General features: G+C 47.7%; 1 protein-coding gene across 5 annotated transcripts in view; it reads right to left on the bottom strand.

The window, feature by feature from the left end:
• Window positions 1-435: 435 nt before the first annotated feature.
• tbc1d30 (TBC1 domain family, member 30) overlaps window positions 436-13,555 on the bottom strand; it is a 41,847-nt gene continuing 28,727 nt past the window's right edge. For 2 of the 5 annotated variants that reach the window (XM_088646441.1, XM_088646444.1), the window contains 5 exons: window positions 10,747-10,853; window positions 7,887-8,026; window positions 5,166-5,375; window positions 4,226-4,390; window positions 436-3,307 (listed from right to left, as the gene is read on the bottom strand). In XM_088646441.1, coding sequence (XP_088502567.1) covers window positions 2,541-3,307; window positions 4,226-4,390; window positions 5,166-5,375; window positions 7,887-8,026; window positions 10,747-10,853 — 1,389 coding nt within the window. In that variant the 3' untranslated portion in view covers window positions 436-2,540. The remainder of the gene's footprint in view (window positions 3,308-4,225; window positions 4,391-5,165; window positions 5,376-7,886; window positions 8,027-10,746; window positions 10,854-13,555) is intronic. The other 3 variants (XM_088646443.1, XM_088646445.1, XM_088646442.1) reach the window with 2 other exon arrangements.

The raw sequence follows: 13,555 nt of genomic DNA, 5'->3' as shown, positions 1-13,555 counted from the left end.
TAACACTGGCTTAACCTTTCCACCAGGCAGGTCATTTCCCAGTATAAAGCTTACCCCTTTAACAGGTAGCGAAGGACGTACCCCAACTCTAACAAATCCAGTAACTAAACCACATTGTAGATGTACATGGTGTAAAGGTACTTTCATAAAACCCATTTCGATGCCTTGAACTAATACACTCGAACCACAGAAAGATTGAACAGACAAGGGCAGTGCATCCGCCACAATAAATGACTGGGCTGCTCCAGTATCTCTTAATATTTTAATTGGTTTCTGATCTATTTGTTTACCCGTTAGCGAAACGAATCCTTCCATAATGAATGGTTCATAACAAGGGTCAGGAGTATTTTCACATGGGTGAATTAATTGTAACTGTTTTCTTAAGAATTGTACACAAGAGAACCAAAAAAAACACTGGAAACTGGAAACAAAAGATAAAGGTTCATAGTTTTAATAGACTTTTCCTTGCAGTGCCAAGTGTGCAGTATCATGCTTAGGTTTCATGAGCTGTGCTTCTTAATCTTGCAAATACACCACATCCCCTCACAACAGGAATGAACTTAAATAGGCCAGTAACTTAACAGGCAACAAAAATAAATCCCCTGTGATTTACAGTGCAATTAATCTTTAAAGGTTTTCTAGAAATCCATGACTCGTTTCTAACCCATTTTAAATTCAATACATCTCCAAAATTTTTACTTTACCATGACAACACAAAGAGAGGCGGAACACATTTCTCTGGTAACACTGCAGCCCCCTACAATGACATCATTATCGACAGTTCCTTGGCTAAGTCTTATTTTCCAAGCAGACAATAAAAGGGGTAGCTCGAAAAACTGTCTCGTGCAGTCCTGTGCCTTCATCTCAACTGAAATCGGGCGTTTCATGCTCAAAGCTTCCAGAAAAACAAATTCTTCCACAACTCACGAGCTGGAGGGGGAGAAACTTAATTTGTAATCGCAAAAAAAAAACAAATCCCGTACTATCTTGGAGAGAAATACAGTCCACAGGCATCTCTTGTGACATTAACATCTGTCAGTTTAAACAGTAACAAAACACTTTCAGAGGCAACCACACATGGTAAACATTCGGTCTAGTGTGTGTCTACAGAGTTCTACAGCTCTAGATCTAAGTCGGTAAACTTTTTAGGTGCAGAGCATGAGAATTTGGATAACATTTGCATGAAACGGAGAAAAATAAATTGTCATACATCCATATAAACCACTGGGCTTTCCGCCTTCGTTTTGGAGTGATGTTATCCCCCCTCAACGAGGCTGGAGAGCCACAGTGCTCAGAAATTGTGCTAATATATGCTCCTGAAAGCACATGGCCTACATTTGTCCCCCTGGGACCAGACAAAGCCCCAAGCTGAAAAACGGGCCCTTGATCAGAGGTTGGCGTTAGGTTCACGCTGACCTGAGCCCTTGGGTGTTCATGTAGCGCATTAGGAGGGACGTTCAGTCTAGTTTGGGTGCCAAGTGTCATCATCTGTCCCCTGCATGACTTGAAACATGGGTTGGCGGCACTCAGGCTGTATAAACTTGCTCAGAGAACTGGCCTGCTTCACAGGGTCACTAGTACACGCCGTAAGATGGGTTTACTACAGACTAGAATCTGAATAGGGAATAGGACAAAAAAAACATTTTGGAGGTGGAGAATCTCCACTTCCTAGTTCCTATTTCCATATTTCAAACATCTTTCAGAAGAGAACTCCGGAGCTGAATCGCCCATGCTAAATTTTGATCTTCACTCTTTGACTTGGGTGGACATTTCTTATGACATTAGACCAGTTTTTCGTCATCAAATGTCGATCTTCAATTTCTACACGGGGGGATAATTCTTAAGACGTTACACCGGGGTTTTCATCACCAGATGACGAAGAAATGGCAAAGACCCGACGCAGAACCTTTTCCCCAAAAATGATGTGAGCAGAGAACAAATTTCTAAGGCCGTGATGTTGAACTTTTGTCAGAGTGCTTTGTTTAAAAAGCGCTCTGACACATTTCAGGAGACCTCCGGGGTCAAGTTAATGCTCATCCTTTTGCACGTGCTATTCACCTTGACTTAAGGCGTGCCCTAAGGAAAACACAAGAGGGTGAGAGGTTTAACTATAATCCCTGCAGCTAGAGCCAAGAGCTACTCAACCACCAGGGATTTACAAGACCGAAAGTCAAAGATATTCCTCTAACATGATGCACCTGTGTTCAGTTTTACTATTTATTCTGCAAGACCAAGGGCTATGAGCCTTTTTTTGGCAGTATAGATCATACTGGTCGCTTTAGGAAGCGTACACTCTTAGCTTGTTTAAATATATCGCCGTGTTCGAAAGTGCAGGGCTGCCAGAAAGCAGAGGAAAACGACGTCTCCACCTGTGCCACGTCACCCCGTCCACCCCCTTCGGTCACCTTCCATCTCGTTGGACCCCCCCCCAAGACTAGGATCTAGACGGGGCACACCGATCGGTCACGAAACGTGAATCTGAGCGAGAGAGCGGTACGGTACGACTCTTCGGAAACCAGAAACAAACAACGCGTCCATGATCACCGGATCTTGGGCCCAGCGGCGCCGTTGGCCGCTCTGTTGACGCTCTTGCTCAGCTGGGGGAAGTGCACGGTGGGGGTGCGAGACGTGGGCCCGTACAGCCCCAAGTTCCTGGCTGCCGCCGACTTCCTGGGGGGCTTGACGCTGGGGAAGGGGCAGAAGGCTGGGGGCGCGGGGGCGGGGCTGCTGGCCAGCGGGGTCCGCTTGACGGAGCCCCCGCTGTCCGAGCTGGAGGAATCCGAGGTTTTCCTCCTGCAGGGGGGGGGATCCTCTTGCTCGGGGGATCCAGGGCCGCCGGGCTCCAAGCCCAGGGAGGACAGCTGCTGCTGGACCTCCTGGAGTTCGGCTTTGGCCTTGGGGTCCCGGAAAACGGGTTCCGGGGACTGGCCGTCCACCTTCTGCTCCGCCCTGCGTTCCTCCTCCTCCTCCTCCTTCTCCTCCTCGTTCTTCAGCGAGGTCTCTCCCGGCTCCCCCTCCGCTGTCGGACCGCGGCCCTCGATGAGCCCGAGGGCGTCTCCGTATCCCAGCTGGCCCTTCGCCCTGGCCACGTTCTTCCTGTGCACGCGGACGTGAGTGCGCCAGGGGGAGTTCAGCTTGGCCCTGAGGTCCTCCTGGGGCGTCGGGGGGCTCCCGGAGCCCGGCACGTGGACGATGGCATTCCTGCAGCCCCTCTCGCTCGGCTTGAGCTTCTTCCCCAGCAGGAGGTGGTTCATGACGGGCGACTGGGGGATCTGGGAGGGGAGGAGGCTGGTGGCCGGGCCCTTGTCTGGGAAAAGGCACAGAGACAGCAGTCAGCGACAGGACTCGAGCTACAGTTCACCCTCCACCACGACCAGAGGTACAGTCCTGCTTCCCCTTATACTGACTCAGAAACCCCTTGGCTGAAAGACAATCATCATCTTTGCTGCAGGGAAGAATCATCAGTGTGCTTCGCATTTTGATTTTTATTATGAATATATAGAAGATGAACAGGGTTTAACACATTGGCTGTACAAATAATAATAATAATAATAATAATATAGACAGCATCCTTGGATTTGAAAATGTGCCTTACAATCAAAGGTTTATATTATTATTATTGTTGTTGTTATTATCTCTTCAGTCTAGAAACAAGAAGAATTAAAAGGGATTTGTTTAGCAAACGTGGCGATTAAATAAGCACAGTGCCCCAGCTGGAAACTGAAAGGGAATGCATTGTGAACAGAGAGCAGAACATGTTGCGTTACACACAGAGTTGCGGGTGACGGGAACCTCCCTAGCCAGGCGGTCAAGGCTCCTGAAGGGAACCTTGGAGAAACGTCTGGATGCAATTTTTTTCGATTCCCCCAACTTCCAAACAAGCAAGGGGCTGATTTCCCTCTCGTTTGAGTCCACTCTTGCGCTCTCCTGTACGATTGTAATGTTACGTTAAGAAGCAGCCTTGTTTCAGGGAATCTCAAATATTCCTAAAATGCAATGCACCAGTAGCGGGGCAAGACAAAATGTCTGGCTTCCTGTTGTTTGCTTCTGCGTGTTCTCTGGTTCTTTGCCTGGTAGATGGACCTTACATTCCTGAGAACAGCAGTTATCCTTTGAGAGAACTGCACGTTCTAAACGAAGCATGATTTCTGTTCCCCCCCACCAAAGTCCCAGCAGAAAGAAGCCTTGCACCAAACAAGAAAGGTTAAACAGTAGCCTCCAGTACCATTGCTCATCTGGCTCCTGGGATCTGTTGCGATCCCAGGATCTGATTCGACTTCCGGGCCTGAGAATAAAACACAAAGATGATCACGGGCTGCGGGAAAAGACCAGGCTTCCTCTCGCTCGGTCTCGTTGTCTGCCATATCATCTCGGCGTCCGAGCAATTGGCCTGATGGGTAAAAATCTCCCTCCGTCAACCAAAGGATCATGTGGAATGAGGATATACTGCTTCTATTCAGTGTCTAGACAGGGAAAGAGTCATTCACTTGGCTTCATATCCGTTACACTCTCAGTAAACTACACATAGACGGAAGTGGCAAACCAAACTCTTAACATCATCGCATTCAGTTTAAAAATGCCCCCAAAACACAAGAAAGGCACAAACACACAGTCAGGGCGATTGGGAACTTTCTGTTGCTTGGCTTTTGCTTGCAGGTAAAACAATAATATTTTAAATTGCTTTAATTGCCCAGTTTAAGAACAACAAGATCCAAACTGGCACTTCGGCGTCGACATTATGAACATACCGAACCGTACAGTACTGTGAATGGAACAGCCATGCTGCCCCGATTCCTTTCAAGTAAACAGCTGGATGAGATCCTCCAATCAGGACGGTAGGCACCTCTTTACACCAGCAGTGGCGGGGGTGTGGAACAAGCCGTCCAGCTACACTACCCTGATCCTTTCAAGTAAAGAACTGGATGAGACCCTCCCATCAGGACAGGAGGCACTTCTTTACACCAACAGTGGCGGGGGCGTGGAACAGGCAGCCCCTCCACGCTACCCTGGAATCGATTGGCTGTTAACTGCAGAACGAGACCAGAGGGTCTGAACAGCCTCTTCCCTTCTGAAACGTTTTGCTGTAAGGCTCTAAAGGGGAGCACTCTTAACACCGCGACAGCTCAGGCTTTCAGAGAAAGGCCCCCTGCTGCCAGATCCGGTACCTGGCTTGATGTAGACCAGGCTGGCCTGCTGCTGCTGCCTCCTCTTGATGCGGATGTACTGCTTCTTCAGCGCGCTGATGTCGGTGGTCATGCGCTCCATCATCATGCTGTTGAAGGTGGCCTGGTAGTCGCTACGACTGGCGTCCACGGCGCCGGGGCTCAGCTCGGCGATGTTCCCGCAGGAGCGCAGGCTCTGCTCCCCCTTGTGGTCTGGGCGGGGAAACGCAACCGTCATCGGCCAGCCGAGACCAGACAAGGGCGAGACAAGGGACAAAGGGGGCAGGCAGACCGCGCTGGGGTCCTGGGTTTGATTCCAAAATTGACACAGTGGTTAGCGTTGCTGTGCATTGGGGCTATCTGGGTGGAGTTTGCATGTTCTCCCTGCATTTGTGTGGGTTTCCTCCCCCAGTCCAAAGTCTCCTGGGAAACATTGACCCCACTGTGGCTCTGTGTGCCCTGTGATGGACTGGCATCCCATCCAGGGTGTACCCTGCCTGGCACCCATGGCTTGCCAGTATCAGCTTGGCCCAATTTGCTTCTCACAAATTACAAGCCCAGTACCAGATGGTGGTTTCTCCTGTCTGCCAAGGGGCTTTTTGTTTCTTCCTCACACAAGCCTTAAAACAAATTTAACTCAGCGTGAGGGAGTTGAGATTAGTTTTGTGCTTAGCAGCTGAATTTTCATGCAGACCCCACAAGGATTGTCCAATCTGTGCTAGTGAATACTCCAATTAAGAGCTAGAAATTGGGGGAATTTGTTTCGGGATTTTTCTGGATGCTTCCAATTGAGACATGACATACATGCCACATAAAAACCACAGCCCGAATACGAGTAACAGACAGACATTGAGGCAGCCTCCATTATAACGCAGCAGAAACCTGCTTGGCAAACAGCCATCGCTAAAGGAGAAACGACAACAATCGCAGTCACACAACATTAATTGGGATTTACTGCTTTAAAAAAAATCGGATCGTTTTTTGTATTTTGAGGATGGGGGGGGAAAAAACACTTACTGGCGTATCTTTGAGTTTTAACTCAGTTCACATAAACCAAAGCTTGGACTTATGGTACCACATTGCAGACTTCAGGAATTTAACTGTCAGAGATACCAGGTAGGACATGTGTGTTGTGAAATGCACTGTACACATTACGGCAAAGAGGGTATTGACGTATTCACGTTCTTCATCGCAAGACATTAAACAGAATAAGAATGTTACAGCCAGGAAAACTGAAACTGCTGGGCAAATTGACAACAGTCCAGACGTTCCCCTAGGAAACTTCCTAAAGACAGCCATTCTGCTGGATGAAGCTCAGATCAGTTCAGTGCCATGATTAGGAACAGTGTAGTCGCAAGTGTTACATCAGTGATCCCAGCTAGACGGCTCCACTACTGGCATGTTCAAACAAGTATTTTTCTTTCGGTCTCTTGAGCCAGTGAAGGGAGTTCAGCAGCATGTAGGCAGGGGGTTCAATGGTCTTTTATTTAGGGTGGGATAAAAAAAGAGAAATATATTTGTCAATTTCAGTTGGGTTTTTAAGTATTTTGTGTAGCCCTGCATGTTTTTGGCATCTCCAAGAATTCATTGGTCATTTTAAAGTCGTAAGTGGTGCTCTGGGACAGGGTGGAGCTGCTTATATCACACGGCCCTAATTATATAACCGGAAAACTGAATTGCTAGTGCCGAACAGGACTGTCGGTCAAGACCCAGAGATTTTCCTTAGCCCCCTTAATCGGTTTTGGATTACCCTAGCCTGTCCTTAGCCAGTGCTCGATGTTTCCTCAAAGCTGCCTTTTTCTATTTACCCGTTACCTTTAAAAGCGTGGACTTATCAGAATAGCCAGCCTCCCCCAAAACCCCCCAGCTGGCATCTCGGCAGACATCCTGTCTTTGTGCAAGTCAGTCAAAGGGCAGGAAACAGAAATCGAGCGGCGCTCGCTAGCAGGAGATGAGGGGGAGAAGACATGGGCTCGAGCCAAGCAGTGCCAGCGGGACACCTTCCTTAAAGGGGAACTTGTAGGCTCAGACCGGTTATTACATCGCGGCAGCAAAATCAATTCACTCGTGGTCTGGAAAAACTTGACAGGTTTTAAATTGAGCACAAAATCGTGAATTTTGTCAAAGTACTGGATAGTCTTCATGTTGTCGCAAACCCCTGGTCTTGCCGTGGGCTAGAGACAGAGTTGGAGCGAATTGCAGCCCTTCCTGCTCACTAGTCCCTGTACTGACTGAGGGACTGTGATGGACGAGCGGATAAGTACAGGTTGTGCAGCAGACATTTCACCACAGAAATGTTCCAACGTGATCTGCAGGCAGAGTTCACGAGAACTATTTCTGAGAGCGATATTTCTATTGGATTAGAAGAGCTGGATTCACAAGCCTGCTTGTCTACAGTGTCACAGGGCCGCTTCACCTCACCGGAGGACTTGTGGCCTCGTTCTGAATCGCAGAACACGGCGCTGCGCAGACCTGGAATTTTAGTCTGTTTTTGCGATGGAAGTCGGAGGTTTTAAAAGTTGCTGTGTACCTTTTTACTTCCATCGTGGCTCATCAAAGCTGGTTCTTTCTAACCCCAAAATCTAAAAATAGCAGGTGCAGTTCCACTCCTGCTGCTGGTGACCCACACGCCTGCTGGTTTGTGTTCCAGCTGAGCCCTCAGTTACGCCATCATACTCCTCACTGTTTAAATAATGATCAAAGAAGAACTCCGATCAGACCCACCTTTCAGCTGCTTCTGGTAACTCTGCAGCTCTGGACCCAGAAGTCCACTGAGCGGCCCAAGGCATCCGATGGCACTGACCAGGGCGTCCTCATCGTCAATATCAATCTCTTCATCACTGTCCCGGCCCCTTCCTAGTTTTCTGAAAGGGAGGAAAGAGCTTTAATGTTTTACCGCACCCCGAATGCTCTCGTGTAGGGTGGAGGACTAACTCAGGTCTGCCACTAGGTGGCGCTGTGTATCAGGGATGGTAACTACGTGTCCATCAAGAAAACCCTGGTCTGTCCAGGAACAGGAAACGCAATGCAGGCTTCTGCCTGTCTGCAGGAGATTTACAAAGCAAACTTTCTACTGTTTCAGCTTCCGTTTGGCAAGGCGATGGGGAGGATGCCAGGAAGAAAGAAGAGGAAAGGGGAGGGCGTTATTTTTTGACCCCAGGGTCAAAAACTTTCCTGATGATGGCATGAGTAAAAGCTGTTGGGTTTTTCTTTGCAGTTTGAGCACGATTTTGCTTGGCGGCCCCTTTCAGTCCTAATATTTCCAAACCGTTTCATCATCGGGTGTGGATGAATGGGGCATGTTTTTATTCAAATACGTGCCTGTATCAGCACATTTGCAGGAAGGCCTGTCTAGATTAGACATATTTGCATGCTACTGTACAGTACAGCATATCTCACCTCCTGCAAAACAAACAGGAGACAGGTACAGTGGAAAGGGTTTCATTTTGTTGCATAGCAACCATTACCCAAGATAACACCTTTCCCATTTGAGTCTGTACAGTACTAGGCCACTCTCTAACAATCTGTACAAGTTCTATTCCCTATATATTACGTCTTCTTTTATTATATCTTTGCACACTTCTGGAGTAAATTCTAGACTACCTAGAATCCAGTTTTAGTAGGCTGAGGTTTGCAGAGGATCCAACTGCAGGCAAGCATTACAGGAACAGTAAAGACTCTGATAGGTGTGTCCAGGACTGGGCAGACACCTAACAAATAAACTCGAGGAACCAGATATTTGATGACAAGGATTTAGATTTTAGTTTTTGTGGACTCATCCAAAACCTTATCCACACCCTGTGGCAAAACTTTAAAAATGACCCACATAATGTTACACAACCTTGTGTACAGTGTAAAACTCAAGTGTGGAAATATAAATATAAGTGTGTAATATGAATTGCACCATATGGTTCAAAAAATGCATTACTGTTCTGGAATTGCTTCTGAAAGACGGGTGACCGGGTAAATTCTTGTCCCTGGAGAAGCACCGTAAATAGACAATTTAAATAAATGTAGTCTCTTTAGCCTGGGGCAGAGATCATAAAAGAACAGTGTGTGTAAATCAGCTTTTGCTTATTTGGTAGCAGGTAGCTCAGTGAATCTAACACTTCTTACAGCTAATTTTTGAAGGAGCCAAGAATGGGCCTAAACCATCTGGCTTGGAAACTTGTGCCAGACAACCACAACTCTTTGAGTACAGAAGTATTGCCTGAAGCCTGGAACCAGTCAATACCCGGCCAGCCAGGTAGGCACATCTTTACACAAAGGCATAGGGTGGTGGGAGTGTCGAACAAGCTGCACGGTCATGTCCTTGAAGCCGAGACCCTGGCTTCTCTCCAGACAGAGCTGGGTGAGCTCCTCCAGTCAGGACAGGAGGCTCTTCTGTACACAGAGGGTGGTGGGGGTGTGGAACAAGCTGCACTGTCATGTCGTTGAAGCAGATACCCTGGCTTCTTTCAACAGGGCTGCTCGAGATCCAGCACGTCTTTACACAAAGGGTGGTGGGAGTATGGAACCCAAGTTGTCTTCTGGTTGAGATCATGCACTGGCTATCATTTCCAAAGAACAGAAAACCTGGTCAGTTACTTCCTTGCAGTCTTCAGAAACCATGGGATACACTAGGTGTTGTGTCGCTCATACAGGGATGGTCATCTCCACTGGAACGTACGATAACAGTAGGGCAGCGTATGCTGTCCTGTTTCAGATTATATTTCATTGAAAATACTTGCTTTTCCCAAAATCCCCAGAAGTTGTGGAGTAAGGGAGTAAGAATGCCACAACTCTCGTCTAAAGGAATCCCTTTATACTGAAAGCAGAAATGCTTGCCATTTGTTCATTATGGCAGAAATGAGGCAGAGAAACACTACCTGTTAAGCGATCAGCTGTGAAGTCAAGTGAGTGCATGCAAGCACCTTTTACAACAGAGACACCACAAGTTCATGGGTCTATTTGCAATGTAAATGTACGACTAGTTCTGTTAGGAATTTTCGCTGAACAGCATTTACAGCTCAATGTTTTATGCACAAATTCCCTGGATGGACTTGACCTGCAAGCTGCTAAGCAGTTCAGAGAAGTGGGACCTGTGGCTGTATAATTTCTATTTTACTGCTTATCACCAGACGGAGTTTGGAATCGGTGTGTGGTTCTACCTTATAATAGTGCTGCAGAAGTTTATTAAGGCTGCAGAATGAACTGGGAAACACAAACCAGAGGACACAAGTGAAAAAGATGTGGAAGTGCACTTAAAACAGAGAAGAAGAGGCTCTTCTTTACACATAGGGTGGCGGGGGTGTGGAACAAGCTACCCAGCCATGTGGTTGAAGCCAATAGCCTAGATTCTCCCGAGCCGTAGATGGAAGAGATCCTCCAGGCAGGACAGGAGGCACTTCTTTACGTAAAGAGTTGTGGGAGTGTGGAACAAGCTGCCCAGCCATGTGGTTGAAACCAATACCCTGGCTTCTCTCCAGAAACAGCTGCATGAGACCCTCGGCTCACCTAACTACTCACAGACTGAAAAGCCACTTTAGAGCCACTGATCTGACACCAGGCATGCAGACAAACTCCACCGCCGCCTTCCACCCACCCTGAGCTGGTCTTGACAGGAGCAGGGAAGGGAGTGATGTTGTAGGTGTACTTCTCTCTCAGCTCCGCCAGCTGAGGGAATGGAAACGCTGCCATGGAGTAGACAGTCTGCAAGAGGAGGAGAAGGAGAAGGTGTAAACTGGACAGCTCTGGTTAACAGGTTACTATGAAGCACTTCTATCAAGATTTCTAGATTTCTATCAAGTGGGCAAGGTTTCATCTTTCATTTAATTCATCCAACAATCTTTCAACCACCTGGGTTGCAGAGGAGCCAGCCTATCCCAGCCAGTAATGGGTACTAGGTAGGGTATACCCTGGACAGAACACCACATCCCAGGACACACACACACACACACACACACCAGAGCCAATATCCCCAGGAGCCACTTAACCAACTAGGATTCGGCTGTGAAGCCTTTTTCAGGTGTGTAAAAACCTGAAAGACTCCACAGCCAAAGGGTTGTGTTTTCTCTCTTCAGCATGGAATAAACCTATTACTTGTTTTGTTGCAGACTACGAATGCTGATGCAACTCCCCACCTTACCTATGAGGATGTTTATCTGGACTGTCGGAGCAAACCAGAGCACCTGTACAGAACATACAAACTCCACACAGAAGGCACCTCAGGAATTAAACCTGACCATTGAGCCACCCTCCCATCCCATTTAATAAATTTTCTTCTTATTTTTATTTGTTAGGTTCCCAACAGAAGATCTGGACATTAGCAATAATTGCTATAGTCCTTTTGAGAATGTCCTAGATTCGTTTAACGTCCAATGGATCAGGACTGGAAGGAAAAACCCAACTGGATTTCCAACTGGATCCGGATTTCCAAAAAGGAAAACCCGGAAACCGGATCCAAAATTCCAACTGGATCTGGACTGGTAAAAAGGAAAACCCGGAACCGGATCTGAAATTCCAACTGGATGCGGACTGGAAGGGGAAAACCCGGAAACCGGATCCAAAATTCCAACTGGATCCGGATTCCCAAAAAGGAAAACCCGGAACCGGATCCGAATTTCCAACTGGATCCGGACTGGCAAAAAGGAAAACCCGGAAACTGGATTTGAATTTCCAACTGGATCCGGACTGGAAGGGGAAAACCCGGAAACCGGATCCAAAATTCCAACTGGATCTGGACTGGTAAAAAGGAAAACCCGGAACCGGATCCGAATTTCCAACTGGATCCGGAGTCCCAAAAAGGAAAACCCGGAACCGGATCTGAAATTCCAACTGGATGCGGACTGGAAGGGGAAAACCCGGAAACCGGATCCAAAATTCCAACTGGATCCGGATTCCCAAAAAGGAAAACCCGGAACCGGATCCGAATTTCCAACTGGATCCGGACTGGCAAAAAGGAAAACCCGGAAACTGGATTTGAATTTCCAACTGGATCCGGACTGGAAGGGGAAAACCCGGAAACCGGATCCAAAATTCCAACTGGATCTGGACTGGTAAAAAGGAAAACCCGGAACCGGATCCGAATTTCCAACTGGATCCGGAGTCCCAAAAAGGAAAACCCGGAACCGGATCTGAAATTCCAACTGGATGCGGACTGGAAGGGGAAAACCCGGAAACCGGATCCAAAATTTCAACTGGATCCGGATTCCCAAAAAGGAAAACCCGGAACCGGATCCGAATTTCCAACTGGATCCGGACTGGCAAAAAGGAAAACCCGGAAACTGGATTTGAATTTCCAACTGGATCCGGACTGGAAGGGGAAAACCCGGAACCGGATCCGAAATTCCAACTGGATCCGGACTGGCAAAAAGGAAAACCCAGAACCGGATCCGAATTTCCAACTGGATCCGGACTGGCAGGGGGAAAACCTGGAACCGGATCCAAAATTCCAACTGGATCTGGACTGGTAAAAAGGAAAACCCGGAACCGGATCCGAAATTCCAACTGGATCCGGACTGGCAAAAAGGAAAACCCGGAACCGGATCCGAATTTCCAACTGGATCCGGAGTCCCAAAAAGGAAAACCCGGAAACCGGATCCAAAATTCCAACTGGATCCGGATTCCCAAAAAGGAAAACCCGGAAACCGGATCCAAAATTCCAACTGGATCTGGACTGGTAAAAAGGAAAACCCGGAACCGGATCCAAAATTCCAACTGGATCTGGACTGGTAAAAAGGAAAACCCGGAACCGGATCCAAAATTCCAACTGGATCTGGACTGGTAAAAAGGAAAACCCGGAACCGGATCCAAATTTCCAACTGGATCCGGATTCCCAAAAAGGAAAACCCGGAAACCGGATCCAAAATTCCAACTGGATCCGGATTCCCAAAAAGGAAAACCCGGAAACCGGATCCAAAATTCCAACTGGATCTGGACTGGTAAAAAGGAAAACCCGGAACCGGATCCAAAATTCCAACTGGATCTGGACTGGTAAAAAGGAAAACCCGGAACCGGATCCAAATTTCCAACTGGATCCGGATTCCCAAAAAGGAAAACCCGGAAACCGGATCCAAAATTCCAACTGGATCTGGACTGGCAAAAAGGAAAACCCGGAACCGGATCCGAATTTCCAACTGGATCCGGATTCCCAAAAAGGAAAACCCGGAAACCGGATCCAAAATTCCAACTGGATCTGGACTGGTAAAAAGGAAAACCCGGAACCGGATCCAAAATTCCAACTGGATCTGGACTGGTAAAAAGGAAAACCCGGAACCGGATCCAAATTTCCAACTGGATCCGGATTCCCAAAAAGGAAAACCCGGAAACCGGATCCAAAATTCCAACTGGATCTGGACTGGCAAAAAGGAAAACCCGGAACCGGATCCGAATTTCCAACTGGATCCGGATTC

This window comes from Lepisosteus platostomus, chromosome 9, assembly GCF_059453375.1.
Source record: "Lepisosteus platostomus isolate fLepPlt1 chromosome 9, fLepPlt1.hap1, whole genome shotgun sequence".
NCBI lineage: Eukaryota > Metazoa > Chordata > Actinopteri > Semionotiformes > Lepisosteidae > Lepisosteus > Lepisosteus platostomus.
This window is presented reverse-complemented; position numbering and strand designations above follow the sequence as displayed.